The following is a 23,872-nucleotide window of genomic DNA, read 5'->3' as shown; positions in this document are numbered from 1 at the left end:
GGTAGAAGGACTTTGGTTTCAGGGAGTGAGTTGAGTTGAGTTGAGTTGAGCTGAGGGGGGAGTTCAAAATTTGAATAGCAGTAGATGCTGTTTGTTCCCTGTAATGGGGTGTGTGGGTAAATTCATGGTCATGGATAAGACTTAAAGAGGACAAACCAGAAAAGCTTGTATGGAATTGGCAATGGCTTCCCCACCTTCTCACCAGTGACATCTATCAACATCCCTTTTCTTTTTGCCCCTCCAGTGCTCATGAGTATGTTTTAGAAAAATGAAACCTAATTCTTCAATTTTCTTTTGTTTTCTTTGTCAACTGAAAATTGTCCATTTCTTACTTTTTGTTCCTCAGTCTATCATTTTTCTAGTTTTATTTTTTAAAGTAACAAAAAAAATCTACTTAGGTTTGCTATGAATCTTTCTTTTTCGGTTTTTACTCCTTGACTGATGATGAATTACAGGAGTAACTTTATTAAGAGCTCGTTTGAAAATGATTATAATTAAAGTAACTCTTTAGTTAAAAACCACTTTTAAAGAAAGCTTATGCATCAATGATAAATTTTAAATTAATCCTCTATTTAAAATCATTTTTTGCAAAAACCTATTAGATGCTTAATTTCTTTAAAGAAATATTTTTAAATCTTTAAAAAACACTTGCAACTCTTTTTAGAATATGTTTAATAGTGATTCTAGAAAACGTTTTTAATATTTTTAATATTTGAAATTTTTTATCAAATGTTAAAAATAATAAAAACGTTTTCTATAATCACTTTCAAACGCATTCTTAAATCATTTTCAAACTGACTCTAAATATAATATTATAACACATACGATGATATTGTCTATTTCTATCATTTTGAATTTAGTAAGGATCTTAAATGACTACACACAAATTTAATAAATCACCATTTATAATTGATAGAATAAAGTCCTTATCAAAGAATAAAATCATTATCACAACTCATGTGAACTAGAAATTAACTCTCACCTTTAAAATTGTATAACAAAAATAATTTCCAATTATTAAGAGTTTGTTTGATAACAATTCTAAAAAGTGCTTTCAACTTTTTTAAAATTTGAAATTTTTTATAAGCGTTAGAAAAACTAAAACCATTTCTTAAAATTACTATCAAATAAGTTTTAAGACTTTGTTTGAAATGATTCTAGTTAACACGATTTTAAAAATATCACTTCCATTAAAAGCTTTTTTAAAAATAGTCGATGTATATTTCGATAATATATTATATAACAAAAAAATGATTTTTGAAATAATCACCCAGAGAATTACTTCAAATAAATCTTTTATATAAATGTGAATTTCAAAAGCTTATAAAATCCTTAATTTTTACAAAGAAACTTTTTTACGGACTAAAAATCATTTTCAAATCAATTTTAAATAGAATATTATAACACATTACTTTTTTTTTAGAAAAAAATAATTATTATATCTGAAATTTTGTCACCCATGTCAAAATTTGATTGGAGTTGTGGAATGAGAGGTGGTATGTGATTCAAACTCCAAAATACAAAATTCTTTTCCTGTCAAAATCCACCAACTGCATGTAACTCGAAATTCCAACACCAATTTTTTTTTTTTTTTTTAATTACAAAATAATTATGATGAAATATGAGGGGAAGAAAAAAAAAAAAAGGAGAATAAAATAAATGTATACGGATGGTCAAAGCATGAAGATTGATAGAAGGGAAAGGACGTACGCCGTCAAGTTATTTTGAGTTGGAAATCCATAACATCACTCTTTCAACATTTCCATCACTCTTCGCTCTTTTTCATCAAATATTCCTCCTACTGGATTACACTATTTCCTTCATTAAATTAACAGTTTTATAATAGCATCTTTTTTAAAATAAAAAATTATTTTTTTAACACAAAGGTTGGTATTGGTAATGGTTTTCGAAAATAATTTTAAAGAATGGTTTTTTAAAATAATTTTATGATATTTATTATTTATAAAGCAAAGTCTATTTGAAAACCTAAAATATTTTTAACATAATTTTAATATTTTTAAAATAATTGTATACTTAATAGTTTATTTTTAATTATTTTATATGTTTATATAAATATTTTTTAAAACTGCCTTAGAAAATAAGTGATAATAATATAAAACAACTAAAAGATGTGAAAATATTTTATTTTCTATTCTTAAATAAAACAATTTTTTGTTGTTAAAAGTGTTTTTTATTTTTTTTGTTATGAAAAACTAAAAATTCATCTAAAAAACAGTTTTCAAACAAACAAAGTCTTCACTTGTTTTGAAATTACCATTTTTTTTAGAATATATTTTAATTACTTTTTTTTAAGAGGTTATTTAAAAAAAAAATTAATTACAATGATTGAAAATAAAATAATATAAATAAAATTATTTTTAAAAAATATTTGAAGTTATTTTTTATAAATAAAAATTATAATGATTCGAAGATTATTACCATTCTTCTTTTAATCGTTTATGGAAATACTTTATTTTGTAGTTTATTTTCATAAAAAAAAAAATGAAAACACAAATAAATTGTTTTTAGTTCATAAACATGATTTTGTTTTTAAAAACATAAGATAACTATTTTCAAATTTTCAAAAACATGTTTCAAAATTCCCTTTTAAGGTATCTAAAAGTTACTTATTAAAATTTAAGTCTCCACTATTAAAAGTCTATGAAAAAGTTTACTTTATTCACGAAAGGTACTAATAATTGAATTAAGGTACATGGAATAAGTTGGAATGTAAAGAATATAATTAAAGTATATATAAATGGAATCGAAAGTACAAAAATAATAAGATTTAGATGCATATATGATGCGATATGATGGAACATAATTTTATTTATTTTTATTTGATAAGTATTTTTTTTATTTATAGGTAGTAAAATAAAAAATTATTTAAAAAAAAACAATACTCTAACTATTAAAATTTGAAATAAAATCTTGGATGAACAACATTAAATTTTCAATATAATATAACCATATCCCATTATCTCCTTAAAAAATACTTTCCATCGAAATCTTCTAAACAAATCTCCACATTTTACAAATGTTTTATTAAAAGACTATAAAAAAAAAAAAAATATTAATAAATAAATAAATAAATTCCTGCCCCCTGCCTCTTAGGTGGGTTAGTGAGGCGCTTGTCATCTCATTTTAAAGGTGACCAAAAAAAAAAAAAATCTGTATGTAAATTATTTTATGTCTAATTTCTACAAAAGTATAAGGTTTACGTTTAATTAAAGAAATAAAATAAATTGAGCTAACACAACATGTGAAAAGAGTAGTAATGTTTACGGTATTGTGGATAATTCTAATATATTTGTTTGAGTCCATGTGTCGGTGTAAGTAAAATCGAGAAAATTGATAAATAGATCTAAAATAATAAAAAACTGATCATATTGATTTAGTTTTTAATAAAAGAAAAATATCGGTTTAGTTTGACAATTTTAAGAACCAACTTTATTGGTTCGGTTTTTAATTTTCTTGTCTTATAATTGATAAAAATCAAGCATAACTGACATTCAAAAACTTATAAATAATTGTTTGATATTTAATAAATTTTTTATATTCGATTCTATTAAAGTAATTAATTGTTTTTATATTATGGTTAAATAAGTCGATATATTTTTAATATCAAATTAATATAAACTCAATAATGAGATTTAGGTTCAAAACAAATACAAATTTACACATGGATTGAAGACTAAAAAACAACAATCAAGGTTATAATCTATTCACAAAAATAGAATCAAACCTAACTTAAAAGGCTTGGTTTGGTTTGATAGCCGATTCGTTCAGTTTTTATCATATATAAATTGATTAAATCGATACAATAAATTATCAAAATAAAATGATTAGAATTTGAAAATTATAATTTATTTAATTAACATAAAAATTAAATCATGTATTAAAGAAAAAAAATTACAATGCATGGGATGAGTAAAAAGAGTCAAGTTTGGGAAGGATAGGATGGCTATGTAATTAGATTTTACCTGCCAAAAATGAAGCAAAAAATAGAATCATAAAAACTAAAAGGATTTAATAATAATAATAATAATCCACTTGGTGAAAATTGTCTGGATCACGCTTTTTTATTTATTTATGAGAAAAAAAAAAGTATGAGTTTCTGGGAAAACCCACCACAATGATTTGTGATTTTGACATGAAATAGATTTTCTTCGTCCGTTTTGCCTACCCATCAACTAGACATGTGAGCCAGTGAATTGTAATCTCCATCACTGCCAAACCTTTCTTTTTTATTTTTCTTTTTCTTTTTATTTTTTTAATTCAGAATTCTTTTATTTATAAATAAAATGCATGCAATGAATCAATAAATAAATAAATAAAGCATCTCCTAATTCCTAAGGGAGATTTTCCTACTAATTAAAAGTCTATACCTAAATGATTAAATTTATGAAAAAGATAAAATAGTAGAAAAATAATTATTCAAAAACTTATTATTTCAAAGCAAGATTTAGGATCATTTGGATTGGCTAGCTTTTGAATATCTTATTATAGAAATGGACGAAAAGAATGAAAAATAATTATTTTTGTTTTGTGACAGATTTAATGTTTTGAATAAAATATTTTTATTAAAAATAAAAATAATTTTAAGATTAATCAATTAAACAAAAACATGATAATAAAACAACTTGAGTGTTCTATTTTTTTTCAAAAAATAAATAAATCAAATTCTGAAACTCAAATTATAACTTTTAATATTTAAGATATTATACATAAGTTTTTTAGAAGTATTTAGTGTCGAGTAGAAGAGGATTTTATAAACTATATCATAACTATTTTTTAAAACGGTTTTTTGTTCTTTAAAATAAATATAAAAAAAAGAGGAAAACTCGTGACAATCAAAACCAATTTTTTATTTTTAAAAAAAATATAAAATATGTCGTTTTCAAAAAATATATTTTAGATATTTTCACTTTTTTTATAATTGTTTAAAAAAATGATTATACAAATATATAAAATGATTATAAATAAAATATCAAACATAAAAATTATTTTTTAAAAATATTAAAAACATTTTAGATTTTCAAATAAAATTTTATTTTACAAAACATGGGATATTAAATAAGACAATTACCAAACATGCCCTTAAATACATTAATTTGTATTAAAATGCATATTAAACAAAAATATATTATATAATATTTTGTTTATTAAATAAATAATTTAAAGAAGCTTAATTAATAGGGGAGAACCTGATATTTTCTCTTGACAGTTATTAGAATGATTTTCTAAAAAAAAAAAAGAAAAGTTTTGAAATAGAGAATAAAGTACTCTTTTTAAAGTGATTGATGCAAAGAATACAGCACGTAAGGAGTGCAGTGAAATCCATGTTTTTAAAATATTGTATTAAAAAAATAAACGTACGAATTCAAAAAGTTACCTCCCAATTTACAAAACTTAACCAAATAATTTAAGAAAATTTTGTTTCTACAATTAATTTCAGAAATTCGATAATTTCAAACCCCAATGATGGAATATTAATTTGGAACTATCAATGAGTATTAATCTTCAAAGTTTGTATTCATAATTTAAACTTTCAAGTCAATGTGCCTAACAACTATTAAATTAATCAGACAAAAAGGTAATAATAAGCTTCTAATGATCCAATATTGGGCATTGAAATCAAAACCTAAATTTTCAATGATTTTTTTTTTAATTTTTAAATATTTTAGACCACCTAACTCTTGACCCTTCAAATTTTATCTTAAATTTTTAATGTATGATTAACATTTTTTTTAATTTTAATTTTGAGAATATTTTCAATTATAAATTTTAAGTATAAGAGGTGTGATACTCATATTTAATTCGTGTTTGTGGGATATATCATCCATCATGTCAAGTATGATAACAAATATTTGAATTTGAAGGATTTTTTTTTTTTTTCAGATCACGTGCTATATGATAATGAATAAAGTTATAATCATATCAAAATTTTGATTGATTAAAAGATTTGAGTTTGATTTTTTGGATTAATATCGATAATGTGAACAATATATGAATGATTGATGTGATTATTAAAATATTAAAAATTTTATATTTATAATAATAATAATTTTTTTATAAAATTAAAAGTATTTATACGTGAAATATAATCTTGTATTAGAATTTAACAAAATTTGTTGTCTTTTTAAAGTCACTTGAGGACAAATCAGCAATGAGTGAAGGTGGATTCTTGCTAGGGTTTCCCATGACAAACTCTTGATCCTAACACGTATATAAATATAACATACAAATATAATTAAAAAATGTAAGAAAATTATGTGAGAAGATCCAAAAGCTCATAATGTCCATGATTGATAAGAAAACTATTATGATGGAATGCGGGAGGGAGAAGAAAGGTGGAAGGAACCGGCATTGAATAGGGAGTTCAAAGGAGAGAGAGAGAGAGAGAGAGAGAGAGGTTAGAGGGAAAGACATTCGGACTGTCCCACAAGCTTTATCAGCCTTTTCTTTTCATTTTTTGTGTACGCTTTTTCCACAGTAAATATAATTACAGATTAGACAGTATTGAATGAATGAAAGAAAGAGAAAGAGTGAACTGATCTTCTCTCTCACAGGGTGTAGTTTGGGTTTTGTTCGGTTGATTCCCTTTCAAAAACGACGTCGTCCCCATTTGTCTTCTACCACTGGGAGAGAGAAGAGAGAGGAATGGAGAGAGAATATATCGAGTGAAAGATTAGAATGGACGGAGGAGATGAGACGAGAGAGAGAGAGAGAGAGGGAGCCACAACAAGGAGAGAGCTTGCTTTCCCATTGGGTGCATATGTCCAATTGATTTGATCCTCTCCAAAATCTTCACACCCTTTAAGCAAGCAATTAAGCGCTTTCTCTCTCTCTCTCTATCTCTTCAGGGACAGCCAGTAATAGTAGAGGTTGATCAGTGGCAGTGCAAGAACCGAGGGGAGAGAGCTTTCATCGGGAAGGAAAAGCTTAGTTGCAGAGGTGGATGACACAGTTCAGTACAATCTCTTTCTCTTTCACACTCCTTTTTTATTTCCCTCTATAGGACACAGCCACATACATACAGTGGGATACGGATGAGATACTGTTAATGTACAGAGAAATTTAAAAAAATGAAGATAAGAAAAAAGAGCACCCATTTCCGAGGGAAGTCTGGATCAGCCTTTACAGACCAGCCAAGAAGGAAACAAACCCCATAACTGACTGCCCTCTACTTAGGATTTTCTGTAAAAAGACTGATAGTGGTAGCTTAAAAACCGGGAGTGCTCTTTGGGGACAACAATCTGTAGAGAAACAAGGGTGGGTTTTGGGAGAGAGAAGAGAAAGAGAAGAGAGATGGAAGTTGGTGGTGGTGGTGGTGGTGGTGGTCCTAGTACTACTTCATGTATGATGGGTTTTGGGAACAATAGTAATGGACTTTCTTCTATGGTGATGATGATGCCTCTTATGTCTTCTTCTAATGCAGAAACCAGTAAGGTGTTTCTTCCTCTACCCTTCTGGAACAACAACAACAGCAGCAACAATCCTAATCAGCAGAGCAGCCAAAAGGTCTCTGCCCTAATGCCCCAAGGCAGCTGCAACCACAACAACTCAGGTTGTTATTTCATGGAAGGCAGCAACAGCAACACCACCAATAATCATGACTGCACCAGCTGTTCTATGAAAGCTAAGATCATGGCTCATCCCCACTACCCTCGCCTCTTGGCTGCCTATGTTAATTGCCAAAAGGTGAAGAAAATTAGAATTTCAGTTTAAAAAAAAAAAAAGAAAGAGAAAAAGAAAACCAAAATCTAAGAGGAACCCTTCATCGCCTCTCTGAAAATCAAACACCCAGTAACTGTAAGAGATCAATTGCCTTTTTTTTTTTAAAAAAAATTTCTAGTTTTGGGGTGGGGGTATGCGGAAGATCAATCACACGCCTGGTTACACTTTACTGTTCCTTTTGTTTCTGTTTTTGAATTTTTTTTTATTTGCTTGATTGGAAGTTATAATTGATCTTCCGTGTTTTTATATATATATTTTTTTCACCAGTTATTTTTTACATATATGTGTTCTTATCTTTCTGACAAGAGAGTGAAAACAAACAAATCAGGTGGGGGCACCGCCGGAAGTGGTAGCCAGGTTAGAAGAGGCTTGTGCTTCTGAGGAAGCCATGGGTAGGTCTGCAACAAGCTGCGTAGGAGAAGACCCTGCACTGGATCAGTTCATGGAGGCATATTGTGAGATGCTCACCAAGTACGAGCAGGAGCTCACAAAACCCTTCAAAGAAGCCATGCTTTTCCTATCAAGGATCGAGTGCCAGTTCAAAGCCCTAACTGTTGCCCCTTCAGATTCTGGTGATCCCTCTCTTCAACCTCTTTTCTCCTCTCTTCCCACTCCTTAACATACCTTAAAAAAACTGTTCCTTAATGGATTCCATTAGTATAATAATTAACTGTTCTTACAAAATCATGCATGTCAGCATGTGTGTGGTTTTCCATGAAAATGAAAAGTTTGTGTTCAGAAAGACTCTGAGATTTGCTAGATGGGTATGGAAAGCTAGATGGGTAGATTTGTAGATGGCTAGGTCTAATAGGTATTTGTTGTCTTGATTCTTCTCTCTCTTCCTGTGCTTTGAACTGAGACTTGCTAGCCTATTCTTATAATTGCCTTTCCTGATAGGATGTTGTTTTGTTTAAACTTTGAATTTTCAGGGCTGATTCACCTTCATATCCTAATTTCTTAGGGAAGTTAGAAATAAAACGGATATAGACTCCTGTGTTGTTTTTATGAAGCTATGTATAAACCATACATGGATGGGGGTTTCCAGTGATGTAACTAGCTAGGGTTTGCATAAACACGAGGACAACCCAAGTTTGTCAAGCTTATCAAAATCCTAGGCTTTTAAAGTGAAATTTCAGCATAGTATTTTTTGAGAGAACAGATGAGCACTGTATCTTTCTTATACTCTTAAGTTTGCCTTATCAGTTTAATGTATATACTGATGAACATAGAAGAAATAGGGTTTTAATTTCCTGTTTGTAAGCCCTCGAACTTGAATTTTTTTTCTTCTTCTTTCTGCTTTTTATTGTAAGTTCAGAGAGAAAAAGAAAGGGAGTTGAATCCTATCCTTGTTCTAAGTTCTAACAATGATGCTAGACTGAAACCTAGGTACTTTATATGTTTTGTTTATTGAGATAGTACACCTGCATATGATGCATACATATGCAATAGGACAAGGGCTAGTCGATAGATTCAAAGATATTTTTCAGTTTTTCAATGATTTATTTTGATAAAGAATTTGTTTATTGTTCAACTTTTGACCTTGTTCCTGTTTTGTTTTTGTTGGTATAGGATGAATAACCTGAAAATATTTATATTATATATATATATATATGCCACGGAATGCATGGAAGGCTTTAATCATCTTTTTATCTGGTTTCAGTTTTTCATTAATTGCATGACCGCTGAAGAAGATGCATCAGTATAGAACTTGTCCTTTTGTCTAGTCTTATGGTATTTATGCCCTAGGGCACTGCCCCATGACTAGGTTTATAAAATTTATTTCGTTTGCTATGTGTGAAGTTCGTAATGATTTACTGTTAGCTTTGTTTGGTCAATAAGTTGGTTTTAATGCATTAAAAGTTCTTGGCATAATCTGAAAAACTGAAACAAAATCGTCTGAAAACTTAAATATATTTCAGTGGACTGATCAAACTTCCACAGGACATGACCCAAGTCATTCTGAGATGTCTAGAGAAATACTGTCGGTCGGATCAAATATCTTATACCTTTTTGATATTTAACTCGTGACTATCAACCCATAGTTTGAGGGCAAGAACACCACAATGTCACTTATCTGCCATGGTATATCATCTTTTATATATAAGCTAGGTAATTGGTCTCTCGGACAGCATACAGAGGGAATGCCTGGTAGATCTTGTTGACATTGGGTACTAAAGAACGATCAAGAGGTTTAGTTGCATGGCAAGTAGGTTCATTAAGGCATTGAATATGTGAGGGTGCCGACCATATCTGTTATTTGTGTATCAAGATGCTGCTTTCTTGAACATGCATGTCTTTCTGTACGGTAAGCAGTTGAAGCAGTTTCCCAGTTGTTTCTGCAGGTCTGCATTCAAACATGAATGGCGCTCCTCATGGGCTTGCTTCTTGATTACTTGGGAAATTTAAAGGAGAAAAAGTAATATTTTATCCGGGTTTGACTAGTACATGACCTAAACTGTGATGTTGTCTGAGTTCCAGGCAGTGTCTCAGCGACTGAGAAGCAAGACAATTGAATCTTCAGTATTATTTCAAATGTCTCAGTGATTTAATTGATTTTTATAATGAGGAAAATGATTGATCTTCCCAAAATTCTCTGATGAACACAGTGGTATTAGGGGCGTGCTCTCTCCATCCAATATTATAACCTGAAAAATTAAGGGACCTAAACTGAAACACTCTGTGTATGCACATATGTGTTCTCTTATGAAAGAAAAAATCATTCATCTTTCCAAAATTGTAGATTCTTAGAGGCCCATGTTTGCAGGTGAATACACTGACTTGAATTTGCTCTTCTGGTTTCTTGTCATCAGTTTGTGGTAGTTATGCGGGTCGGGTTGGATCATCTGAGGAGGAGGTTGATGGGAATGACACTTGCATCGACCCTCAAGCCGAAGACAGGGAGCTGAAGGGCCAGCTTCTGCGCAAGTACAGTGGATATCTGGGTAGCCTGAAGCAGGAGTTCCTGAAGAAGAAAAAGAAAGGGAAACTACCCAAGGAAGCCAGGCAGCAGTTGCTTGACTGGTGGAGCAGACACTACAAGTGGCCTTACCCATCGGTAAATCGCATCACTTCCATTTAACAGCTTTGTTCCTCGCATGCTAAGATCACATACTTGACTACAAGCTTTGCAGAAAACTTGTTGAAATTGTAGTTCACATGTTTGTAATCATCAACATGCAGGAGTCCCAAAAACTGGCACTTGCAGAATCGACTGGTCTAGATCAGAAACAGATAAACAACTGGTTCATCAATCAGAGGAAACGCCACTGGAAACCTTCAGAGGATATGCAGTTTGTGGTGATGGACGCAACCCATCCCCACTACTACATGGACAGCGTTATGGGCAATCCGTTCCCCATGGACTGCACGCCTACGCTTCTATGATCTACATTTTCCAAACCTGAAAACCCTGAGCTCTCTATATTGAACAAAGTGTTGTTATGAGCAACATCATTGGTAATGCGTCTAGAGGTATGTACTATATGTAATGGTATTGGTACTGCATATGAAGCAGAAGGGAAAAGAATTTAAGTTAAGCTGCTGCTTTATATATATATTATATATATATATTAGTTTCCACGTGGAATGTGGCTCTACCCTCACCACTGCTTTGTGGTTTATCTGTATTCATTTTGAGCTTTGTTTGTTATATATATATAGGGAGACCGATTACTATTCTCTCAGCAGCAATATTGATCTGGTTGACAAGAACCCTTCAAAAGTATGAATCTACTGATTTTCTGCCATTGGTTAACTTTCTTTTTTCTTTTATTGGAGGGCTGAACTTAATTCATATCTAGCCTTATAACAGGGGGAAGCCTATCATGCTCCTTCCTTCTTTCCTTGATTCTTATATATATATATAAAATATACTGTTTTATAGTCTAAATCTTTGGAAGTTTGTTTGTCTTCTTATCGAGGTGTCTTTGGAAAAAATCACTTATCAAATATTTTTTTTAAAAATATTGCAAGTGATTTTTTAATATTATAAGTGAATTTTCAGGTTTTTAAAAACAATTTTTAGGGTAAAAACCTTTCCTAGTTTAATGTCATGGACTCTAAGATTCATTGGTGGTTTGTGGAATATGGGTAGCCTAGTAACCTAACATAAGAATAACCCAAACAAGATGAAAAGATAGCAAAAATTCAGCCAGTTGAATCGATCTACTAACATTTTAGCATGCATATAGTCTTAAGCAATTAAATACTAATATTATTAGATGAAGTGTACAAAAGCTTAGATCCTAAGTGGATATTGTTGGAAGGGATGGAAAGATATATTTGTAAAGCTAATATCTCTTGTTTTTCGCTTTGAAAAGTAACTTATTTTTAATGCAAATGTCCCTTAATATATTGATCATTTACATGTGTATTTAAAAAAAAAAAATATTTTTATAAGAAAAATGTGATGATATTTTTGTCTAAAATGAGTATTTTTTAGGGTTAAAAAAGTGGAGGATTAAATTTACAAAATGAGGATGGTTTCATTATTTTTAATCAAATAATCTTTTTTAAAATAAGTTGATTTTAACAACAAATTATAATAAATATTTTGAATTGTTTTTATGTAGAGTGTTTTAAGCAATCATTGAAGATATGGACGATATTTTGGAAACTTTTGTATTATATATAAGGATGAAAATATTGGTATTTTAATTTTATGAATATATCTAATATATCAATAGATGTTTTGATATAAAATATCGATGACATGAAAATTATGAAAATATTAAGAAAAACTTTAAAAAAATTTATAAGAAGTAAAAATAGACATTGTAAAGTTATTATTTTTTTAAAATTGATATATATATATATATATATATATATATATATATATATATATATATATATATATATATATATATAATTTGTCATATTTGATAATAATGTCCCTACGTTCATAAAAAAATATAAATATTAAGTTGTATTATATATTATTTTGCAATAAGATTATGATAAGATGTTTAATTTTAAAATATATTTAATATTAAAATTATGATTCATTTTAATTTAAATATATTCAATAATATCAAATAAATAATAATGTAAGTATAATTTTTTTACTATTTATATTTTGTATATTTAATAAATTAAGTTTTTATATTTTCGGTAATAAATTAAATCAAATGTAAAAATAAAATAATTATAATTAATTTGTTTAATAATTGAAAAAATGAAAAATTAAAAAAATATTTGAAAATATCAATTAATGAATATATCTTCTAAAATTTTATATCAGGATTCACAGATTTGGATATATTAGGATATATCAATGATATATCCAGATATTTTAAATGTCATATATAAGTATGTTACACTTTCACGAAAAAATAATAAAAATATTGTTTTTTATATTTGAATTCATAAATATAATTTTATTTCTAAAAGTAATTGAAAATTGTCTTAAAGCTCTATTATTGAAAACCTTGAAAACTTATTGCCACTTGGAGAGGTTGGCCCAGTTGGTTGTGAGTAGAAAGCCTACCAAGTCCATTTTTAGGCTGGATTGGAAAACCTGCCAAGCCCACTGATTCTTTGCTGGTTTTCAATCTTCATTGTAACACCACTCTCTCTTGGACTCTTCTACCATTTCTTTCAGGGTGACAGACAGATGAAGAAACAGCTCATACAGCCAAACATGGTGAAGTCACTAGTACTTTAAAGTTGCATATTTTTTCATTTTAAATAATTGTATACACCTTAAAATAGAGCACATAACAAAACCTTGTGCTGAGGTAGGGCCCCCATCCTAAATTCCTAATATGATTTTGACCAAGGAACTGAATTGGTCATGTGGGTAAGGACCAACCTCTCCTTAAAATCAAGGGCACTGTCCTAAAATTGTTGGTTTGTATCACAACAAGGTTGTGCATGAAACTGAACTCAAAACTAACAGGCACCATGTACATTACCATCACCCTCAAAGTGCAGGCCAACTTTATTTAAAAAAGGAAAAGAAAAAGGCATTACCTCTTTTTTCACATCCATGCTATGCTATGGAAACCTACTTTAAAATTTTTAAGTACAAAATTAATCGGTGTAGGTGAGGGCATCCTTGCTTCATAGCTGTTACCTATATCACTAATTGCTTTTCATTGTAGGAATGCATACAGTTGGACCTACCCTAAATCATATTTATTCATCACTTAACATTAAGATAATTAGCAACTTAAACACCAAAACATGCTTCTTAGACCTAAACCCTAATAATTAGTGAAGCCATAGTGGTTGTTTGTTCATATTTTTTTAGAATATTGCTTAATTAACCATATTTTTCTTTTTCTTTTTTAAATGCAAATCCCTTAGTGGTCTATGTGACCACCCTAATTATTTGTTGTTGTTTTATATTTGGCTGGGAAATGAAGATTTGGTATGAATAATGAGTGCCTCTTGTTTGTTGCATGCCTGCTAGATCTTATGGGAACTCGATGATAATGGCATCTCTACCTAACTGATAAACATATCAAAGTGGTTGATTTCTTAGGTGGTTTGAACCATTAGTTGGTGTGTTGAATTTGTTATTCTTGCTTCCATATACAAGTGAAATGGCATGAAAAAACCAAAATGATACACATTTGACTGCTGAAGTACTTCAGTGTATTTCTCAAAACATAAAAAATATTTGAAGTATTTTCTTAACCAAATTTATAACCCATTATCATTTTTTTTGGAGAATTCATTTGTATCCTTTTAGTTTCATTAAACAAAAAGAAGAACCCATGGAACCCATCAATCACAAATGTAAAAAATTAATGATGATGACACCATAATTATTTGGCTTTGACTTTTAATAGTGGGTTTGAGATCACAACTGGCCCCTTATCACATCTTCATGCTAGACCTTTGCTCCTCCTTTATGCCATATCAGAAGTAAACAAATAACCATTGTGCAATGCCCTAATATGAAGTACAATGAGGTTAGTAAATAGATGACCATTTTCCAATGCCCTAATGTGAAGTACAATGGGGTTACAAACAAGAAAGGAAACAAAGTAATTGAGTCATTTCTGCATAACAAATGTGCCTTTTTTTCCACCACAATTATCAGCGTTATAACCACCTAATGCAGCCTTTTTCTTCACCTACTTTCCTATACTGAGCACCACCCTTCTATGGCTAGTGTCATTCTTTTGCCATATCCCACCATGGAAGTTTTCTTGTTTGCATATGAAAATTCTTTATTTTGAACAGACAAGAAGCTATTTTTACTGTTTTTTAGCAGTGTGTGCACTGGGTAATGTGTGAGATTTGTCTTTACAGTTGAAAGAACAGAGAAAAGATTGCGGCCTCTTTGCCAACTTGAGTTATCCAAGACATCTTCTTTGCCCTAATCCATAAACAGTCACAAACATTTAATAAAAAATTCAAGTTCTAATTTTATTTTATTGGTTATTGGGTTTGGAAAATTGAATTGAAATTGATGAAGTTTAGGTTGAAATTCAATTAGTCCACATATAGGGAAGAGGGACTAGGAAATAGGAGTGCATAAACAAATAGACATATGCATGAAGGGTGAATTGAGATGGTCCATGGTACATAATGTGGGCTACATATTACGTATCACTGTTCATACTCACATCCAAACAAAATCTCTGGTCCGACATTGGTCTCTCTCTCTTTCTTTCTTTCTTTCTCTCTCCCTTTCCCAGCATCTAGGGTTTGTGTTCCCACTCCCCCACAAAACCCCTTCACTCCACTCTCCAAAACCCACCATTTTTCTTCTCACAAATCACCCATAATTCCATCTCAAGTCCCCCTAACATTGCTATTTTCTTTCCCAACCCTGTGTCTGTGGAAGCTTTGCTTTTTGTTTCTCTTTCTAGAGCTTATTCTTTGTGAATCTTACAACCCCATTCATGGCCAAGACCAAGCCTGGCAAAAAGGACTTGGATTCTTACACCATCAAGGGCACCAACAAGGTTGTTAGAGGTGAGGCTTCTTTTTTTTTTTTCTGTTGGCTTGTGCATGTGGAATCTGAATCTCTGGTTTTTGTTTTGATTTACCTGCTGGTTGGTTGCTCCGAGAACTGTGGAGGAGGGAGGGAACTGATTGGGGTCTGTTTGGTTTTGTCCTCTGGGGGAGGGTTTACCGAAATGGGTTTCTGGAGAAGAGCGAAAGTTTTTAGGGAAACTGAGAACCGGAAATGGGAAACTTGTTTTAGATGTTCATGGGAAATGGGCATTTTATCTGAAATGATTTTCACAGAATAGTTTCGGAAATGCTTTTTTCGGGTGAGTTTTCAACACCCTTTTCCAGTTTCTGTGATTGGAAATCGGAAAGCGAAAACCTGCTTTGTGAGAACGGAGCCAAACAGACCCTTCTAATCCGGGAATTAGTAAAGTTGAAGTTCTTGTTATCTCCTAGTATCAAATAATGAAAATCCGACAATTTGGGGTGGATTTTTTTTTTTAAAAAATCTGTGGTTGGCAGCTGGAGATTGTGTGCTAATGCGACCATCAGACTCTGATAAGCCTCCCTATGTTGCGCGTGTGGAGAAAATTGAGGCAGATCATAGGAACAATGTGAAGGTTCGGGTGCGGTGGTATTATCGGCCAGAGGAGTCAATTGGGGGGCGAAGGCAGTTCCATGGAGCCAAGGAGCTGTTTTTGTCCGACCACTATGATGTGCAGAGTGCCCACACTATAGAAGGGAAGTGCATTGTTCACTCATTTAAGAATTATACTAAGCTTGAGAATGTTGGGGCTGAGGATTACTTCTGTAGGTTCGAGTACAAGGCTGCAACAGGAGGGTTCACTCCCGACCGGGTTGCTGTGTGAGTCCGAGTTCCATTAAAGATTAAACTGCATTTAGCTCATAGAAGCAGAAAATTACTTTCAAATTGTTAAACTAATAATTACTTGGATTGGATGTTTTGAGGGTTTTTGATTGGCACTGACTGATGCTTGAATGTTTTTGGGTTTTGATTTAAAGGTATTGTAAGTGCGAGATGCCTTATAATCCGGACGACCTTATGGTGCAGTGCGAAGGATGCAAGGACTGGTATACTTGTTGCATATTTTTTATTTGTTCAGTTATGCGGAAAACTAATCAAAAGAAATTAATGCCCTGTACATTTGTGAGGTTTTGGTTTTAAATATTGTTTGTTGCTAGAGGTTGAAATCATAAAAAAATTAGGCTCTGTTTGGGAAGTGTTTTCATAAACAGTTTTGAAAAATAGTTTTTTGAAAACAAAAGTCAGTTTGGATGCCTGAAATGCTATTAACCCATTTTCTATGTCCTTAAATATGTTTTAAAAATAACTTTTATTTATGGTGCTTTATTTTTAATCATTCTCCATATTTGTAGAATTACTTTTTAAAACAATTTTTAGAAAACAAGTGAAAATAGCTAAAAGATATTTTTTGAAATTATTTTCTGTTTTTAAGAACAAAAAATATTATCTATTTTTTGGTTGCCAAACATGTTTTCCTGTTTTTTTGTTATGAAAAATAGAAAACTATTTTGGAAAACAGTTGCCAAACAAGACCCTAATCTTCAGAGTTTAGAACTTTATTTTATTTTTCTTGTAATACATTTATCTTAGCTATTGAATGGAGTGACTATGTAATTTGAATGATGACTGGTAAGATGCTTCATCTTTTCTTCGGGTTTATTAACTGCAATTGCATTAGTGATTTTTAAAATTTTTATGATTCTTAGAGCTACGTGGTATTTAAACAAATATTGTTCAGGTGTTACTAATATTCTATCATGTTTTATTGTTGATTTATTCATTGTTTTTAGCTTAGGGCTTCACACTTGCCGACTGAGTCCTCCTCTGTCTAATATTAGCAAATGCCTGCCACTTCTTTAGGCAAAACTAACAAGGGCATTAATGGTGGTTTGAAGATATTTATCTTATTGAACTATATATCTGAGCTCCAAATTTCATATTCAACTCAACAACCAGAATAAAAAAGCTTTAAGTTGCATAAATGCTTGGAAAAAAACAATGCAACAGACTGGTAGAAATCAATTAAGTGGCCATTAAAGCTTTTTTCCATTTTGGTAAGAATGGATGATAATATCAATAAAATGAAAGATTAGATTTTCTAGTATCATAGTAGCACTAGCATCCTCTGGCATAATCCTATAAATCTCTCTGGGAAAGCATTGAAATTTGTTTTTGATCTTTCTTGAAGTTGTTTCTAAACACACAATCCATAAGGAAAGTGTTTTACATCAACAAGCTTCTTTAAGCCTTAACATTGATAAATCTCTTGTTTCCTATACAAAGATATACTAACAACTATTCTGTCATGTGTGGGATCTTGCACTAATGATATATGATCTTAATGTTTTACAATTAAATACATTGATAATACAATCTTTAGTTACCTATGAAAAAAAGGTTTTATAATTGAAATGAACTTGTTGAGTGGAACGCTTTCCAGAAATATTGAGTGGGAGGCCTATGTATTCAACTTGGGTTTCTGCAGTTTGTTCAATGATTTCTAAGCATTTGTCTTCTGAAGGTTGGGTGAATATTTTAGTTTTAGTAATTACCATGTGGTTCATCCTGAACATCATAATGCTGCATTCTCCTGTCTTGCCTATCTTCTGATTCAGGCCACATATCCTTATGTGTATGTCCTTTATATACACACAATTGTTTTTAACTTGTTATAACAATTCCTTGCAGGTTTCATCCTTCTTGCATGGGTATGACCATAGAAGAGGCAAAGAAATTGGACCACTTTTTGTGTTCTGACTGTTCATCTGATGATGATGCCAAAAGATCGTTGAATGCATTCCCAGTATCACCATCTGAGGCTAAGGTGAGATACTTGTATTTCCACCTTTTCATGTTTGGTTGCAGTTAAATCTGTATGTTATATTATATCATTCATGTCATACCTCTGTATCTTCACTCTTTATTGTTATGTCTTTGGAGAAGCAATGTGAAAGAGATTTCAAGTTCTAAGGAGTGTCCATAAATTTTTTCTGATGTTATTGCTCTTACATTTGTTAAAAGATAAAATTGCCTCAAATGGTAAGAAGAAATTAACAGTAAGATGAAAAACAACTATTCTCTAAAGCAAACACATGAGCTGTCTACTAAAATATATCTGAACATGTATTAGTTGCTCAATTGTTGAAAATAGTTTTTTCATTTTCATTTTTGAAGAATGCTTGTGTTGTTTATACTTTGGAGCATGCTTTTTTTTTTTTTAATTAATTAATTTATATATATATATATATATATATATATTATTTATTAAAACTGGTTTCCTTCAATATGTTTTACCTCTTTGTTTTCTTTTCTTTTTTGAATGCTAGCTTAGTCAAGGGATTGGTTTTGTTTCATATTATTAAATCTGATAGGATTCATCTAGTTTTGTACTTTTCCCTGGATTCTCAAGATACCGTCTAAGTCTAGGATATCTTTTAGTAATAGTGCTGGAAATGGGCTTGATTTGGGTTGGATTAAATTTTTGTTAGCTCCAAAGCCATCTGCCTGGAATGTGACTATTTTGTCTATTGTTAGAGGTTTACTTGGGGGCTAACTTGGCTAACCTGCTTAATCTAGTATTTTAATTTGAGAATATAGAAACTGAGAATCCTGGGAGTACCTATTGGGTTGGGTTGGTTTAGGTTCACTAGGTATGGAAGAACCAAACACAATATTATCCTTTTCTATTATTGGGTTCAAATAGAGGTTTCTTTGCTTCAACTTTCTCTCTTTTATTTTTGTTTTTATTTTTTTTAAGAAAGCAAGAAAAGATATATTAACAGCGCCTGTAAAAAGAGCACACTAGAGTTCTCCAGTCGCATATAAGGGCACCAAAAGGCAAGATCAAAACAAAAAAAGCAAGATATAAAAAAATAATCGGCTAAGTCAACCATAGACATTGTCACTTCATCTAAGCCCACCCTCACCCACTCCAAAAATAAGCATAAGAATGAGAATTTTAGCATTTGATCTATTTGTTCCACATCCTTGAAGAACCTATCATTTCTCTCCTTCCAAACCATCCAAAAAACGTGAGGGGGCAGTCCTTCATGCTTTCTTTTTTCTCTTCCCTACAAAGGATCCCTACCAACTTAAGATGGCACCTTTAACTTATTCTGGCATCACCAATTCAACCACAAACAATGAGAAGATTAGCTGTCACAAAATTATTGTTTGGGTAGAATGAAGCAAAAGGTGGTTTGCTGAGTCTTCCTTATCTTTACACAAGAAGCATTTGTTCACCATGGTCCAAACCCCAAATTTTCAGCTGATCTATTGTGAGGGTCCTACAGCAAGTTGTTTTCCATGCAAAAATTCCACTTTTTCTAACCAGACTATCATATCTCCACCATTCCTGTGCACCACTTTCATTTGGAATCTTAATAGAAATTCCCCCTTTCTTTTCAGCTCCTAGTCTTGTAGCTGTCTTACAAAACTGGGTCTCCTACATTCCCTTTCCCCTGACTACCATGCATCCATTACCTAAGTGTCCTTTGCAGTGGCTATAGCAAAAAGGGAGGGAAAAGAATCATTTATAGTTGAGTCACCATATCACCTATCCTTTGAGAACTTTTCCCTCCTATCTCTCACTATGAAACAAGATCTTTTAATGACATCCCATCCTTTTCTCATTGCCTTCCACAGGCTCACTCCATGCTTATCCCTTGCCTCACATGAGCTCCACACCCCCCATGCTGCTTCTTGGAACTTCCCTACTATAACCCTTTTCCAAAGAGCTTCCTTTTTCTTTCTGAACTAACCTTCCCTACTTTGGTTCAACTTTCTCATAAAAAGAACCAAATTGAACTTCCTTGTGGATTGGTGGATCCAGGTATGTGGATCAGGTTTTGCAAGATCAACATGAGAAGTAGATGGAATGACAAAATTCTTTCTACTTCAGTATTTGGACAGATTATTATCTGCTCCTCATGAGAGTGCCTGGTTATTTGGTCTAACTCTACGGTGGGAAGGGGTTAAACATTCATGTACAGGTGCTTAATGTTTGTAAGGACCATCAGCGCTGCAGTTTTGATGTAAATTTTCCTTAGCTAGATCTGACAATAGTTTGCAACCAAGATGCTACCCTTAATGATCAATGAAGAGAGACCCCACCTTGGCAATGATGTTCATGAGGAAATGGCCATTTTCTAAGGAGTTTCATACTGTTTATAGATTGTGTAAAAGAATTACCTAGAAACAATTTGAGCTAGTTTTCTTTATAACTTTCTAGTCAAATAAATGGTTTCATGCTCATGTTGGTATTCCATTTTCATCACTTCCTTTTTTTGTAGGTTCGTAGTGTTTGTATACTTATGATGATGATCAGTGTTGATACTTAAAAGTGGAAATTACTGTTGCTATGGATCCAATCTAGGACCAGGAACTATATAGCTAACACTGGAAAATTGAGCCATGCTAATGTTCTGCAAGCAGGGATGCGAGAAGTAAAATGTTTTACTGAACTTGTATAAAACACAATAGAACTATTTCATTTTGTTGGGGTATCTAAATACTACTTGTACAAGCACATTCTTTTAACTGTTCTTACAATGCTCATCATTTTAACATTGTCCGTGTTGCTTCCATCTTTACCATTTCACTTTTTTGTAATTGGTTCTTGTCCTTCACTCTATGCTAGGTGGAACCAAAGCGCAGGAAGAGATGACTGATGGTCGATGCATAATGAGGAGGTACTCAATTTCTTGCACATTAGCTCCACAATTGTTGTTATCGTTGTGTTGTGGAATTGTACAGTGCAGAGAAGATACTGTGCTCGCACAAGCCAGAGGCTTTTCTAAATTTGCCATGTTTGACTTCATATATAAATCTGTATGTGTGCTAGGATTAGGAGATGACTTTGTAATCTGTGTTGTCCTTGTGAGTACAATCTGTGCAAAAAGGTGGAGTAATCCTAATCTTAATCCAGAACCCATGAAATCACATCAAACTTCAAATGGTAGGAGACAACTCAGACTTGTGGCTATCTGCTCTTCGTTTTCTCTCTCTCTCTCTTCCCCCCCAGGTTCTATTGCTGCATGTGATGTCACAATAGCCTTTTCCTCTTATTTATATTTTTGTTTCTTAGGAGGGGGAGGGGTTTTTGGTGCCCTGCAAGATGGTTTTACAGCCATGTTGTTGGCTATCTGCCAATCTAGTTTCCGAATATCTATCGGGTTTAATATATATTTCTCTGAAATCTTTATCCACAAGGACTTGATTCACTTTATCTCTACCATTTTAAAAATCAATTCCACAATATACCTTCATATTTTCAGATCCTCAATGTGGTTGTCAATGTGAATAGATCATTTCTTGTTTTCCAGAGCTTTTCCTGGTTCAACTTGTATGGTTGCATATGATGGGAGCTTCTAGGAATGCTGCTTTGTTCTCTTTCTGTACTTGTGGGGATAGGCTTTTAAACATCCTTGTGCAAGTTCTGTGCAGTTTTTTGTGGAAACTAGTGTGAATCCCAATTGAAGGGAAGCTCATTGAATTGTGGATATTATTCCTTATTGGGTCTTTTGAGACCTCCTGCTGTAATGGTACATTTCACCTGAGACAACTTGTTCAAGAAAACAGGTGGGTTTAAATTCAAGTAACTAATTCATCTGCTGATTTCACTGGTGGAATTAGATTCTGTTGGAACCCCCTCTCTGCTAGGATAATGGCAGAAACCCATTTTTTTTTTCCCATGTGAAATGTTGCTTCCAAAGCTCTATTCTTACAAGTTGCTTTGTTTTGTGAAGATACACTTATGCCCTAGTATCTCCCATCAGCTGGAATATCACCCTACATATTCAAAGATACTCACAACGGGTTTTTGTACTTTCTGATGAACAGGAATGCATTATGTCATTTATGTGTCTTGTGTTTAAGGCTCTTTCAATTCTAAGAAATCATATATGCTAGGACGATAGTTCATATTTCTAGGTCTAATCCGGTAGACTGGTCTAGCTTCAGGGTGTGGATAATTTTCATCTCTGGGGTTGGTTTATCCTCTCTGTTTGTAAAATACATTAAGAGTTTTATGGGTTCAGAACCTTAGGTACTGTTACTTTGGACACCGGCATCAAATTCTACTTGGAGCCAAACAAAACAAACCCAGATAAAAAATGGGAATAAAAGCCCTACTGCCATCCTATGGTACGAAAAGTTACTTGTTGATACCATACAAGCGAGCCAATCACAGTAATAAAATTTAGGTTTTATTTGTTGGTATCTTGTTCTCATTTATTTATATTATGGTTTTATTTCTTTATATTTTAGTCTTATTTCTTTATACCTGTTTGAAATTTGATTATCATTGTCTGGAATTGTAGCAATGTGGTACCTTGGTATTTTCCAAAGCCCTAGCTCTTGGCATCTGTGCTTCTCTCTTCCTCTTTTTCTCATCAATAATGAGTGATGCTGAGTAAAAGTAGGCCTATCCTTTCTCAGAAGTTTTAGTGAAGAGCCGTTTTCAATGGTTTCAATTCATTGCCTTTAAATTGGTCAAATTTTTGTAGATGCTTTAACATTCCATTGACTAATATTAAGCATGGTTGACAAAGTAGAATAATAGCCTGGAATGTTGGAGTTGAGAAGCCATGTTACCAAGTATGCCTATCAAGAAAAAAAAAAAGTAAAAAAGAAAAAGAAGCCATGCTACAGGGTAAAGAAATTGGCTACACAAGTCATGGTCATGGGAAAAGGGTTGTCTTCTCTTGGAGCCACTCACTTGAATCTATTTTGTTTTCTCTTATGAATTCATTGTATTATATGTAAGGGTAGTAATTCGTGTTGGTGGGTTGTTTTTGTGTTTTGCTATACCTATTCATTTAAATGGGTTAATTCAAACACGATATGAATAATAATTAGGTGGTTAAAATCATGATACGATTAAATAGGTCGAGTTAGATCTTGTTTAAGTCAATATGATGAACCCTTTAACCCGATTTGTTTATTATTTAATTAATTCATTTATTAAATCAAATTTTAAGCGAGTCAAATATGATTTAAATGACTTGTAGCTATATTTAGGTTAATTAATGGTATTATCAAATAGGCGGCAAAAATAACCTATTTATTAAATGAATTTTGGAAGTAGGCACAAATTTGATTCAAATATGATTATTTTCAATCCAAACTTGTGAATAACATGTCCAATGGGTTTGAGTTGTATTGACGAATTGTATCAAA

The 23,872-nt window shown here is 31.8% G+C and overlaps 2 protein-coding genes across 5 annotated transcripts; both read left to right on the top strand.

The window, feature by feature from the left end:
- The first annotated feature begins 6,611 nt into the window (after positions 1-6,611).
- Positions 6,612-11,494, top strand: LOC100248152 (homeobox protein knotted-1-like LET6). Of its 2 annotated transcripts, none has more exons than XM_002273769.5 (5): positions 6,612-6,974; positions 7,442-7,704; positions 8,069-8,312; positions 10,551-10,795; positions 10,921-11,494. In XM_002273769.5, the coding sequence occupies exons 1-5, from the start codon at positions 6,962-6,964 to the stop codon at positions 11,122-11,124; spliced, it is 969 nt and encodes a 322-aa protein (XP_002273805.4). In that variant the 5' UTR covers positions 6,612-6,961; the 3' UTR covers positions 11,125-11,494. The 2 variants fall into 2 exon arrangements, with proteins under 2 accessions (XP_002273805.4, XP_019078791.1); XM_019223246.2 differs by having other exon boundaries at positions 6,623-6,969.
- A 3,692-nt stretch (positions 11,495-15,186) lies between these two features.
- LOC100253455 (chromatin remodeling protein EBS) lies at positions 15,187-23,475 on the top strand. 3 transcript variants are annotated; one of them, XM_002273644.4, is made up of 6 exons: positions 15,187-15,669; positions 16,171-16,513; positions 16,672-16,740; positions 18,383-18,518; positions 21,333-21,384; positions 23,014-23,475. In XM_002273644.4, exons 1-5 carry the CDS (start codon positions 15,597-15,599, stop codon positions 21,357-21,359), a joined length of 648 nt encoding a protein of 215 aa, XP_002273680.1. In that variant the 5' UTR covers positions 15,187-15,596; the 3' UTR covers positions 21,360-21,384; positions 23,014-23,475. The 3 variants fall into 3 exon arrangements, with proteins under 3 accessions (XP_002273680.1, XP_003633285.1, XP_010657227.1); XM_003633237.4 differs by lacking the exon at positions 23,014-23,475 and adding an exon at positions 22,018-22,323; XM_010658925.3 differs by lacking the exon at positions 23,014-23,475 and having other exon boundaries at positions 21,333-21,677.
- Positions 23,476-23,872: the final 397 nt, after the last annotated feature.

The sequence above is a fragment of the Vitis vinifera genome, chromosome 12 (assembly GCF_030704535.1).
Source record: "Vitis vinifera cultivar Pinot Noir 40024 chromosome 12, ASM3070453v1".
NCBI lineage: Eukaryota > Viridiplantae > Streptophyta > Magnoliopsida > Vitales > Vitaceae > Vitis > Vitis vinifera.
The sequence above is the reverse complement of the archived record's forward strand: the minus strand, read 5'-3'. Positions and strand labels throughout refer to the sequence as shown.